General features: G+C 42.6%; 1 protein-coding gene and 1 pseudogene across 1 annotated transcript in view; both read right to left on the reverse strand.

Moving 5' to 3' along the window:
- XRCC6 (X-ray repair cross complementing 6) overlaps positions 1-12,325 on the reverse strand; it is a 34,089-nt gene that overhangs the window by 10,073 nt on the left and 11,691 nt on the right. The window contains exons 4-8 of the mRNA XM_012741695.3: positions 11,956-12,094; positions 11,417-11,671; positions 9,870-10,053; positions 3,462-3,648; positions 959-1,127 (exon numbers count right to left, since the gene is read on the reverse strand). Coding sequence (XP_012597149.1) covers positions 959-1,127; positions 3,462-3,648; positions 9,870-10,053; positions 11,417-11,671; positions 11,956-12,094 — 934 coding nt within the window. The remainder of the gene's footprint in view (positions 1-958; positions 1,128-3,461; positions 3,649-9,869; positions 10,054-11,416; positions 11,672-11,955; positions 12,095-12,325) is intronic.
- LOC142873325 (E3 ubiquitin-protein ligase RNF5 pseudogene) lies at positions 5,705-6,737 on the reverse strand (annotated as a pseudogene).

Below are 12,325 nucleotides of genomic sequence, written 5' to 3' on the forward strand. Positions count from 1 at the left end.
CCTCAACAGGTGAGGGATGAGAAACTCACAGCTGAGGGGCATGTGGGGGCAGTAGAAGTTTAGAAAGAAGAGAAAGGAAAGAAATAAGAGGTTTGGAAGCCTCATATACTCCATTTAGAATGAGGACTACTAGTGTCAGATCACTTTTACTGACATTAGGGTAATGACATGAGCTCCAGGTGTTAATGAAAACCAATCAGATCAAATCTGGGGGGCTCATGAGCTGCAGCACAGAAGACAGGTCTGGGCAGCACAAATAAACACAAGGACAGAGTTCACATCATCTTTAATTGACAACACTAGAGAAAAAGCTGTGGGTTTGTTTGGTTTTTGTATTTTGTTCTCTATCTGATGCGTCTAAGAACGAAGTATATAGGAAATAAGGATTCCTCCCATCCCCTGCCACCAGTTTCTCCTGAGAAAAGGAATAAGTATTTAAATGCTAAATTCCATAGTCCCTCCTGGATATTCACAATGTGTATCAGTACTAGGTCCTAAAGAAATCTCTTTAGCTTGTGTTTAGTTCCACATTTCCAAAATTTGAGCAGGAAACACTTTAAAAATACTCCATTAGGACAGGCACAGTGGTTCACACCTGTAATCCCAACATATAGGGAGACTGAAGTGGGAAGATCACTTGAGGCCAGGAGGTCGAGACCAGCCTGGGCAACCTAGTGAGACCTTGCCTGTACAAAAAATAAAAATTAGCCAGGCATGATGGCACATGTCTATAGTCCCAACTACTCTGGAGGCTAAGCTCAGGAATTCGAGGCTGCAGTGAGCTATGATCGCACCACTGTCCAGGAGCCTGGGCAACAGAGTGAGACCCTGTCCCAAAAAAAAAAGTACCCCATTAACATCTCCTGTACAGTGTCTAAGCAACACACATTCGGGAAACACTGCCCATGAACAGCGTTCTGTGTTAGTCATCCATTCACCCTTGGTCTGTGCCACTCACCGTTCACCAGGGACTCCTCAGGGTACAGGAACAGGGAGGGCCTCAGGTAGTGGTGCGTCTTCAGCATTGCTAAGGGCTTGAAACCGATGAGAATCAAACCTGGTTCATCAAACCGTTTCAGCTCTTCTGTTTCTTCTTTCTCTAGCACAATCTGACGACTCCCATAGATCTGAGGAGGGAAACAGTGAAGAACACAGAGAGAGGCTATGCAAAACGCTGCTGCATGACTTTAGCAGGTTAAAATCAGATGAGGAGCAGGAAGAGGGCTCAGCAGGGCACCCTCCTCCTATGACAGGTAAGTAACATTTACTGAGTGACTACCAGGTACTTTACATTTGTCATCTAATTTTTCTTCTGTAACAATCCTAGGAGGTAGGTGTTAAAAACTGTTTTAAAGATGAGTGAACTGAGGCTCAGTGGTTGGGTAACTTGCTCCAGGTTGTACAAATGAATTGGGCTTTAAACCCCTATCTTTCTGGTGCCAAAGGCCACACTCTTCAGTTATTTATTCCTTCTCTGATTTAACACGTGCTAACCTCCCAGCACTATGCCTGACACACAAAGGATACTTAAACCATACCTATTTATTGAAATGAGAGGACCTATGTCAGGAACTGTGCTAGGTCTCAGGGTGGGAAGCACACACAACATACGTATATTAAGTATTACTTTCAGATTAATATTTGCCTTTGATCCTGGATATGTGATTACAGCACTAGTAACACATATTTGTGTTTTATGAACAAAAAAAGAGCCCTCAATGTTTTTCTCAAGCATAATGGATATAGAACAAAACTCAGTAACCAGAAGACCTATTGCCTATGATAAACCAATATGAAAAACTAGTTACTTCCAAAATGGAAGAGGAAATTTCCTTTCTTCTTCTTTACAAAGTAGGGCAAAATACTCTGGCTTGAAATTTGTGCTCCAAAAAACATCTCATGGGTTGAATCAAAATAATATTTTAATCATCCTTCCAGGTCCTGAGCTTATATAAAACCTCAGATTCTCTCCCACATTTTGCATAATTAAAAAGGATGATTCATTCCATTTTAATTTTCATTGTCAAATCCTTTTTGAGGTTTAACAAAGTGAGAGGATGAGAAAATATAATGTTCTGCATTCTAAGTCTGTCTTTCAGGTTCAGAAAAATAGATGTGTGTCACTCCAAAGCAAAGGAAAAATTTTAATTTAACAAAAACAAATTCTCTCCCTAAGAAAAAGAGGCCACAGGCTGGGTATGGTGGCTCATGCCTATAATCCTAGCACTCTGGGAAGCCAAGGCAGGTGGATCACTTGATCCCAAGAGCTCAAGGCTGCAGTGAGCTCTGATGATACCACTGCATTCTAGCCTAGGCAACAGAGGGAGACCCTGTCTCAAAAAAAAGAAAGAAAGAAAGAAAAAAAAAAAGAGGTCACAAAACAAGTCTCTCATGCCTGTAATCCTAGCACTCTGGGAGGCCGAGGCAGGTGGATTGCTTGAGGTCAGGAGTTCGAAACCAGCCTGAGCAAGAGCGAGACCCCGTCTCTACTATAAATAGAAAGAAATCAATTGGCCAACTAATATATAGAGAAAAAAATTAGCCGGGCATGGTGGCGCATGCCTATAGTCCCAGCTACTTGGGAGGCTGAGGCAGCAGGATTGCTTGAGCCCAGGAATTTGAGGTTGCTGTGAGCTAGGCTAACGCCATTGCACTCACTCTAGCTTGGGCAACAAAGCAAGACTCTGTCTCAAACAAAACAAAACAAAACAAAACAAGTCTCTATACATGTAAAAAGACTGAAATCACAAAGTATGTTCTTTAATCACAATGGAACTACATTCGCACTTAGCTCCTCATCTCCCTAATCAACTACAAAACATTTTCTGCTATTGTACCTGAGTAAGGAATTAAACTGTTAGACACAGAGCAGTGTGCGCTGAGTGATCAAGGGCTGAAGTTTTTTTTTTTTTTTTTTTTGAGACAGAGTCTCACTTTGTTGCCCAGGCTAGAGTGAGTGCCGTGGCCTCAGCCTGGCTCACAGCAACCTCAATCTCCGGGGCTCAGTGATCCTACTGCCTCAGCCTCCCGAGTAGCTGGGACTACAGGCATGCGCCACCATGCCCGGCTAATTTTTTGTATATATATTTTTAGTTGGTCAATTAATTTATTTCTATTTTTGGTAGAGACGGGGTCTTGCTCAGGCTGGTTTCGAACTCCTGACCTTGAGCAATCCACCTGCCTCGGCCTCCCAAAGTGCTAGGATTACAGGCGTGAGCCACCACGCCCGGCCAAGGGCTGAAGTTTTTACTGATGTTGCAAACACTGGCCCCGTTTAACTTTCTAGCTCTCAAGATATCACTCATCCAGACACCAGAGTTCCAGAAAGACTTTGTGTTGTAACATCTTGGAAAGAAACATACACACATGAAAGTTATTTAACTGGTTAACTTGATCAATGTCTCCCCTTGCTGTTAACTCTTCAATGGCAGAAAATTCAGTAAGAAGGCATATCTACCTACCTGAGACCTCTTGGTGTCGCTAGGCAGAAGCAAACTGCCTGTATTTACATTAAATGTTCGGGTCTTGGTTTTCACTGGTTCATTTGTTTCCCGATACAGCCTTATTGGAGCAGGCTTGACAGCCTTCTGGACCATATTATAGACACCCAAAGTGAGTGCTATATCTTTGTTGAGCTTAAGCTTTAACCTGAGGGAGGGAAAATGAAAAAGCATTGACTGAAAGACTGTACTTCCTATCTAAAATTCCTTCATGGCACCCAAGCTTCAATTTGTTTTATTCTCTCCAATAATCCTAAGCAAGCTCTTAGAATATAAATATAATGCATGTTAATAATATAACAGGATTTGCTAAGATACCACCGCAGAGTCTAAACCACAAATATTAGTTTCAGGATATATTAACTACAAAAAATAATGATAAAGAATGTACTACAACCTGAGCATCCCTCGTCTGGAAATGCTTGGGACCAGAAGTGTTTCGGAGTTCTGATTTTTTTTGGATTTCGGTATTTGCATTATACAGGACTTACCGGTTGAGCATCCCTAATCTGAAAATTTGAAAGGCAAAATGCTCCAATGGGCATTTCCTTTGAGTGTCATGTAGGCACTGGAAAAGTTTTGGATTTTTGAGCATTTTGCATTTCAGATTTTCAGATTAGGGAGGCCCAACCTATATAATAAAAATAATGATAGTTTTTAGTGAGCCCAGCATTATACCAATTTATAGCCATTCTCTCATTTAATAGTCATAATAACCTTATAAGTACTGTATCAATTATCTGTTGTCTCTTCTAGTATCCTTTCCTCCTCGTTTTAAGAATGAAACCCCAATTTTTTTTTAGGAACTATACCCTTCCCCAACTAGTTTTGGAGGAATGTTAATCGAATTGCTGTGTGCTTCCCTGGCCAAGTAGTGGGCAATCTGACCGGGGAGAAGGCCATGGGACCTTCTCTCCTGGGAGTCTGGGTCTCGAACAGTGACTAAGGAAAGACATGATGCAGAAGATACTTTCTGATAACGGCAACTCAAAGACACTGTCATCAGTTTCTGCTCTCTTCATTCCTGGAGCCACCCTGGTTTCTATTTGATTTGAATATGCTGAATTAGTCAAGGTCACTTTCTGTTGCTTGCCACCCAAGACCCTTATTATTAACCTTTTACAGATAAAAATATTAAGGCTCAGAGAGGTTATATAACCTGTCCAAGGACAGACAACAAAAATTGGTATTCAAACTCAAGCACATCTGATTCAAAGTTCACGTATTATACTTTTCTATTATGACACACTGCTCCAGAAAATATATACCAACATCTTAAACAGCAATAGGACCTCTTGACAATGTGTTCTATAATGACTATATGCAAAATATTTACAATATGTGATATTGTAGGGAAAAAAACCATAAAATAATCTATGTTACACATTCTTTTAAAGCACATATAGAATATTTTCTAGGACAGATCATATGCTGGGCCACAAAACAAGTAATACATGTAAAAAGACTGAACTCATACAAAGTATGTTCTTTAACCACAATGGAACTAAGTTAGAGGTTTGCAAAAGAAAGAACTCTGGGAAACCCTCAAATATTTGGAAATTAAACAATACACTTCAAAATAATCAATGGGGTCAAAGAAAAAAATCACAAGGAAAATTTAAAATTATTTTGAACTAAATGAAAATGAAAACACGATATATCATAATGTATAGGATGCAGCTAAAACTGTGTTCACAGGGAAATTTACAGCTTTAAAACTTTTACCAAAAAAGAAAAAAGTCTCAAATTAATTACCAAATCTTTGCTGTTTGTTGTAGAATGCTTAGCAATAAGTATTTAAAGAAGAGATCATGTTTAAACAAGTTTATATCTAGTTGAAAAGTTCACACAGTGGAAAGAACATTGGTTTTAGGCAGAGCCATAACTAGAAATTTTGATTCCTAGAGCAAGCACCTAATATACCTTCAGATCAACTTGGTAAGCATTAGTAACAGACTGGTATTGCTAACAGAATCAACCATTTGATGGGTGGTAGCTTCCCACTTTAATTACTGTGGCTTATTCAATGTAAACTTGGTTGTCTAAAGGCTGCTTGAAGGAGAATATAAATGTTAACAATTTTAAAACTGCACAATCTTCAAAAGTAATTTTTTTTTTTTTTTTTTTACATTTCATCTTTTTTATTGAATTTGTAATAAAGGAGGTAGTGAAGGGGAGGGACCACTTAAGAGGCAGAACCCATATTAGACACTGGGAAGAGAAAAATTTAATTAAATCAATATGAGGGGAAGTGGCGGAGAGTCAAAGGGAGCCTTGACCACCCTTCAACATCAAATCAAGAAATCTGGGGAAAGCAAAGGATTAGGAGAGAAGAGAAACAGACATTGTCTTTAGTCTGTCCTTCTCCTCCAGGTCCAGGAATTACAATGCTATTGAGCGAGCAGTTCAGAGAAGATTCTCCCATCCTACGCCCAGATGTCACTCCTCACCAAGCCCTCCTGGAGAGTGGCCAGGGTTGGCCTTAGCCGACAGAAAAGGAGGGGTTGGGAGTCCAGGAGTAAGGAAGGATCATTAGGGAGCCCCAATACTGATTCTCCTCTGGCTGGAAATGAGCAGGAAGGAGACACAGCTCAAATACTAAGCAGCCAGAAAAAGAAGAAGATGGCGAGAAACAGGAAGAGGGAATCCTGCCAGCTGGAGGCCGGGTGACCCTGTCCCAGATCCACACCTGTACCCCGGCGGAAAGGCTCATGGGTATTGAAGACGGTGGTGAAAAAGCCAAAGGGAAAAGCACCAACACCAAATGAGAAGTGAAAGCCCCCAGTATCACCAAATGGCTGGAATCCCCCTCTGCTCTCTGGAGCTGGTCGCTGGCCCTGGGGGCGGGGTGGAGTTTTCAACCTGGGATCCTGGGGTTTCTGGCTCCCTCGCCCATAAAGTGGGACAACATTCTCTCTGCTGATCCCAGCTTTACACACTGGGCACTCTTGCCGCTCTGGCCGTGTCTCCAGCCACTGATGGAGACAGGGCCAGCAGTACAGGTGGCCACACACACTGACCACAGCTTCCCGAGCAGTCTCCAAACATATTACATTCGAAGGTCGCGCCCGCCCCGCCCCGCTCGCGGTTTGGCCCTTCGGGGCCCCCGTCCTCTTCCTCTGCTGCTGCCATGGCCGGTTTTGTTTAGCCCCCCCACGTACCCCTCAAATACACACACAACACATACACACACACACGCATACACACATACACACACACACGCCTTCAAAAGTAATTTTTAAAAACTGTTGGCCGGACGCGGTGGCTCACGCCTGTAATCCTAGCACTCTGGGAGGCCGAGGCGGGTGGACTGCTCGAGGTCAGGAGTTCGAAACCAGCCTGAGCAAGAGCAAGACCCCCGTCTCTACTATAAATAGAAAGAAATTAATTGGCCAACTAAAAATATATAGAAAAAATTAGCCAGGCATGGTGGCGCATGCCTGTAGTCCCAGCTACTCGGGAGGCTGAGGCAGGAGGATTGCTTGAGTCCAGGAGATTGAGGTTGCTGTGAGCTAGGCTGACGCCACGGCACTCACTCTAGCCTGGGAAACAAAGCGAGACTCTGTCTCAAAAAAAAAAACAAAACTGTTGTTCTCTAAATCTCAGTGTCCTGGGACAAAGCATGGATCAATGTGGTCCACTCTGGCCTCAGGCTTCAAAGAACTTAGAACACAGCCTGGGGTACAATAACCATGTAGTAAAACACTACTATTATTTGATTATAGTAAGAATAAGTTTAACAATTTTCTAGGCCTTAGGCCTAAGGCATTGTTAGTTCTCAAACATCTCCAATTTATTATTATTTATATCAAGTGTCCTATAACCACTCTTCCATAAAATAATAATAGCTAACATTTATAAATAAACCATGTGCCAAGCACGATACATAGGTTATCTTTCAATACTCATGGTGAGGTACCATTTTTGTTCCCATTTTACTGAGGCTCAGAGAAACTACAGGACTTGCCTCAGGTCACACAGCAGAGGGGCCAGGACTAGAATCCAAGCATTCTGACTCCAGGACCTACATTTAACTTTTATTTTATCCTCCATGCCATCCCCCCCAACATGTGTGGTAGATTTCCATATTGTAGCAGGAACAACATTCCATCATTTCCGAATGGGCGAAGAGGTAACAAGGTACTTGTTTGAGGAAAGAAAAATAATTCCTAGGGGCAAAAAGAAAGCAATGACAAAACTAAAACCGTAGCAATGAGTGGTTCGTGGTTTCCTGAAAATAACTGCATGGGTTTTCTAGTAAATTGTCAGTAAACTCTTGAAAACTACTCCAAAATTACCAAGGGTCGTGACTCCCAAACTAAAGAAACCAGTCTCAAATGAAAGCCTGATTGTCTTTAGGAAGAAACACTGAAGAGCCTATAGGATTCTATGTCAAGGCTCTCTAAAAGAAGCTCTAGCAATCTAGATCCACTGGTCTCTGGTTTATAAGAAATCAGAGAAACATAATTTTATTAGCAATAATAACTAATATGTATGAGTTTTTGCTCCATACCAGGCTCTGTTTTATAAGTGCTTTTCATTTACTGCTCACATAAACTAATGAGGCAGGTACTATTGTTATCCCAATTACAGAAGAGAAGAAAGCAAACGCTGTATAGTCTTGTGCCCTGTAACAACATTTCAGTCAACAACAGACCATGTAAAAGACGGTGGTGGCCAGGCACGGTGGCTCACACCTGTAATCCTAGCATTTTGGGAGGCCGAGGCAGGTGGATTGCTCAAGGTCAGGAGTTCAAAACTAGCCTGAGTAAGAGCAAGACCCCGTCTCTACTATAAATAGAAAGAAATTAATTGGCCAACTAAAAATATATAGAAAAAATTAGCTGGGCATGGTGGCACATGCCTGTAGTCCCAGCTACTCGGGAGGCTGAGGCAGGAGGATCACTTGAGCCCAGGAGTTTGAGGTTGCCATGAGCTGGGCTGACACCATGGCACTTTAGCCCAAGCAACAGAGTAAGACTCTATCTCAAAAAAAAAAAAGACAGTGGTCACATAAGATTATAATAGAGCTGAGAAATTCCTACCAGCTAGTGACACAATAGCCATCATAATATTGTAGCACGATGTATTACTCAAGCATTTGTGATGATGCTGGTATAAACAAACCTACTGTGCTGCCAGTCATATAAAAGTGTACAGTAACGTCCCAGGCCAGGCATCCTCAAACTACGGCCCGTGGGCCACATGTGGGTGTTTTTGCCCATTTGTTTTTTTATTTCAAAATAAGATATGTGCAGTGTGCATAGGAATTTGTTCACAGTTTTTTTTTAAACTATAGTCCGGCCCTCCAATGGTCTGAGAGACAGTGAACTGGCCCCCTGTTTAAAAAGTCTGAGGACCCCTGTTCCTAGGCTATCACATTCACTCACCACTCACTCACCCAGAACAACTTCCAGTCCTGCAAGCTCCATCCACGGTAAGTGCCCTATTCAGGTGTACCTTTTTATTTCTTATCTTTTATACCATACTTTTACTGTACCTTTCCTATGTTTAGACATTTTTAGATACATGAATACTTACCATTGTGTTACAATTGCCTACAATATTCAGTATAGTACCATGTTGTTCGGGTTTGTAGCCTGGGAGCAACTGGCTATGCCATATAGCCTAGATGTATAGTAGGCTACACCTAGGTTTGTGTGAGCACACTCTATGCTGTTTGTACCATGAAACTGACTAACAGTGAGTTTCTCAGAATGTATCCCCATTGTTAAGCAACACATGACCGTATAAGTGAGCACAGCTGAGCATACTATTTTTTTTTTCTTGAGACAGAGTCTCACTTTGTTGCCCAGGCTAGAGTGAGTGCCGTGGTGTCAGCCTAGCTCACAGCAACCTCAAACTCCTGGGCTCAAGCGATCCTCCTGCCTCAGCCTCCTGAGTAGCTAGGACTACAGGAATGCGCCACCATGCCCGGCTAATTTTTTTTTTTGTATATATATGTTTTTAGTTGGTCAATTAATCTCTTTCTATTTTTGGTAGAGACGAGGTCTCGCTCTTGCTCAGGCTGGTTTCGAACTCCTGAGCTGGAGCAATCCGCCCGCCTCAGCCTCCCAGAGTGCTAGGATTACAGGCGTGAGCCACCGCACCCGGCCCTGAAGATACTCTTAGACCACAACTGGTTACCCCAAGGAAATGGAGGGCTGTGTTATTATGGAGAAATACCAGCTCTTGCCAGAGAAAGAGAAGTCAATACCCTGTGCTATCCTGAAATAAAGCACGTGTTTTAGAGGGACACAGTGAGGCAGTAGCACCGTCCAAAGTTAAGTAGCCAATGAGGTCAAAGAAATGCATTGCTTATGATTTGTTAAGGAACTTGTGCACAGATAGCCTAGCCTTAGTGCACACCTGTAGAGCACTCGCTTCCTGGACTCCTTGGCTCGAACCTTCCTCAACAGGTCTTCTAGTTTGCTCGACTCCTCAAAGTGAATCCCAAGGTCCTCATCCTCTGCAATGCTGATGATATCTCTGTAGAACAAGGATATGTCAAAGCCCCCATGTTTCTTCAGGTGCATCAAGTCAAGGAAGATACCTGGTACAAAGATAAACAAAAGTGAAGGTAAAAAAACAATTTTTAGCAAGTGAGAAACTTGCTAAAAAACCAGTTCAAGAAACCAGTTAAACTCAAATATGCCTTTAAAAGTTCCCAAAAAACTAGACTGATTATTAACATTTTCAGGACTTATAAAAAATGGCTAAGGAAATAATCAACTGCTATAATGACTTTAGACAACTTATTTAAATAACCATCATTCGTGGTAACATTAAAGTCAAGACAACCTTGTTCTGGTGGAGTTTGTTGGACAGCTAATGGCATGGCCATTTGGAGTGTTAATGTTACACAGTTGTCTTCCACTAGCTTCATTTTATTTTTTCATTTTACTCTGGTGAAAAGCAAATGCTTGATATCAGCTATAAAGAAAGCAATAAGGCTGGGCACGGTGGCTCACGCCTGTAATCCTAGCATTCTGGGAGGCCGAGGTGGGAGGATGGCTCAAGGTGAGGAGTTCGAAACCAGCCTGAGCAAGAGTGAGATCCCATCTCTACTAAAAATAGAAATTAACTGGCCAACTAAAAAATATATAGAAAAAATTAGTCAGGCATGGTGGCACATGACTGTAGTCCCAGCTACTTGGGAGGCTGAGGCAGGAGGATCACCTGAGCCCAGGAGTTTTAGGTTGCTGTGAGCTAGGCTGACACCATGGCACTCTAGCCCAGGCTACAGTGAGTGAGACTCTGTCTCAAAGAAAAAAAAAAAAAAAAGAAAGCAATAAAATTGTGCCAGGCGTGGTGGTGCATGCCTGTAATCCCAGCTACTTGGGAGGCCAAGGCGGTAGGATCCCTTAAGCCTGCAGCCCCTAACCCCCAGGGCCGCAGACCAGTAGCAGTCCATGGCGTGTCAGGAACCATCCCCATCGCTGCCATCACCGCATAAGCTCTGCCTCTTGTCAGATCAGTGGTGGCTTTAGATTCTCATAGGAGTCAGAAACCTATTGCACTTGTGAAGGATCTAGGTTGCAAGCTTCTTAGGAGAATCTAATGCCTGATGATCTGAGGTGGAGCTGAGGTGGTGATGCCAGTGCTGGGGAGCAGCTGCAAATACAGATTATCATTAGCAGAGAGGTCTGGCTATACAATAAACGTAATGCACTTGAATCATCCCCAGACCATCCCCTCTCCCCAGGCCATGGAAAAACTGTCTTCCATGAAACCAGTCCCTAGTGCCAAATGGTTGGAGACTGCTGCCACCAAAATGGTTGGAGATGCTGCCTTAAGCCCAGAAGATCGAGGCTGTGGTGAGTTCTGATCGTGTCACTGCACTCCAGCCTAGGAGACAGAGGGAAAAGACCCTGTCTCAAATAAAATAAAAATAAAAGAACAGGGAAAATGCCCACCTGTATCACGGAGATCGCCAGCTTTGGTCCTGGCCCGGCTGGCTTTGGCACTGTCATTGCCATGGGGATTGTCTTCATTGGTGAACAGCATGATCCTCTTGTGACTCATCTTGAACTGGACATCACTAAAGAGGTTGGCACAGACCCACAGCACTTCACTTAATGAATAGTCAGATCCATGGCCTATCCGGTCTTGGAAATGTTTTTTTCCCTGCTGCCCCTTAAATTGGTCAAGTTCTAGAATTCGTTTAGCACCTGATCAGAGGCAGGGAATCAAACGGGCAGAAAAACAAAAAAGAGCATCAGTGGCTGCCTTTACTACAAGGCTAACAGAAGAACCAGGGTCCCTTTCTCACCCCAGAGACCCCAGAGCTGTTTAACCCCTATAGCAGAAGTCCACATCCCAGCAAGTACCCCTTCTGCAGGGATGCATACTCCTAGGCAAGATGTAACCTTGCTTCCTTCTCCACAGCCCTCTTTGTTCAGGGTATTGACATTCTCACATGTAAAGAAAAAAATAATCTTAGAATATTACTGACCTGGATTATCCAACTCCTGTAAGACGTAAATATTTTTAAAATTCACTGAATTTTTGTCTTCCTTGGTACCATAGAACACCACTGCCAAGAGATCGCGATCACTGCTTATGATCTTATTGATGTACACACTTTGGATACACTGAAAAAATTAAAATTCAATTCATTGTTACTTACCATTAAACTTAAGTTCTGTAAGTGCCTGGCATACTTGCTGAATGGTGCTAAAATAAGATACGGCCCCTACCTTCAGAGGTAATGAATCAGTGAGAATGATGGGTGTAAATATCAAGTTATAACAAAAAGCAGAGTGTGGCAGGTATTTAATAGAAGCATAAGCAGTCCCTGCCATAAGAAGTAAGAGGATTAGCCA

This window comes from Microcebus murinus, chromosome 10 (assembly GCF_040939455.1).
Source record: "Microcebus murinus isolate Inina chromosome 10, M.murinus_Inina_mat1.0, whole genome shotgun sequence".
Lineage (NCBI taxonomy): Eukaryota > Metazoa > Chordata > Mammalia > Primates > Cheirogaleidae > Microcebus > Microcebus murinus.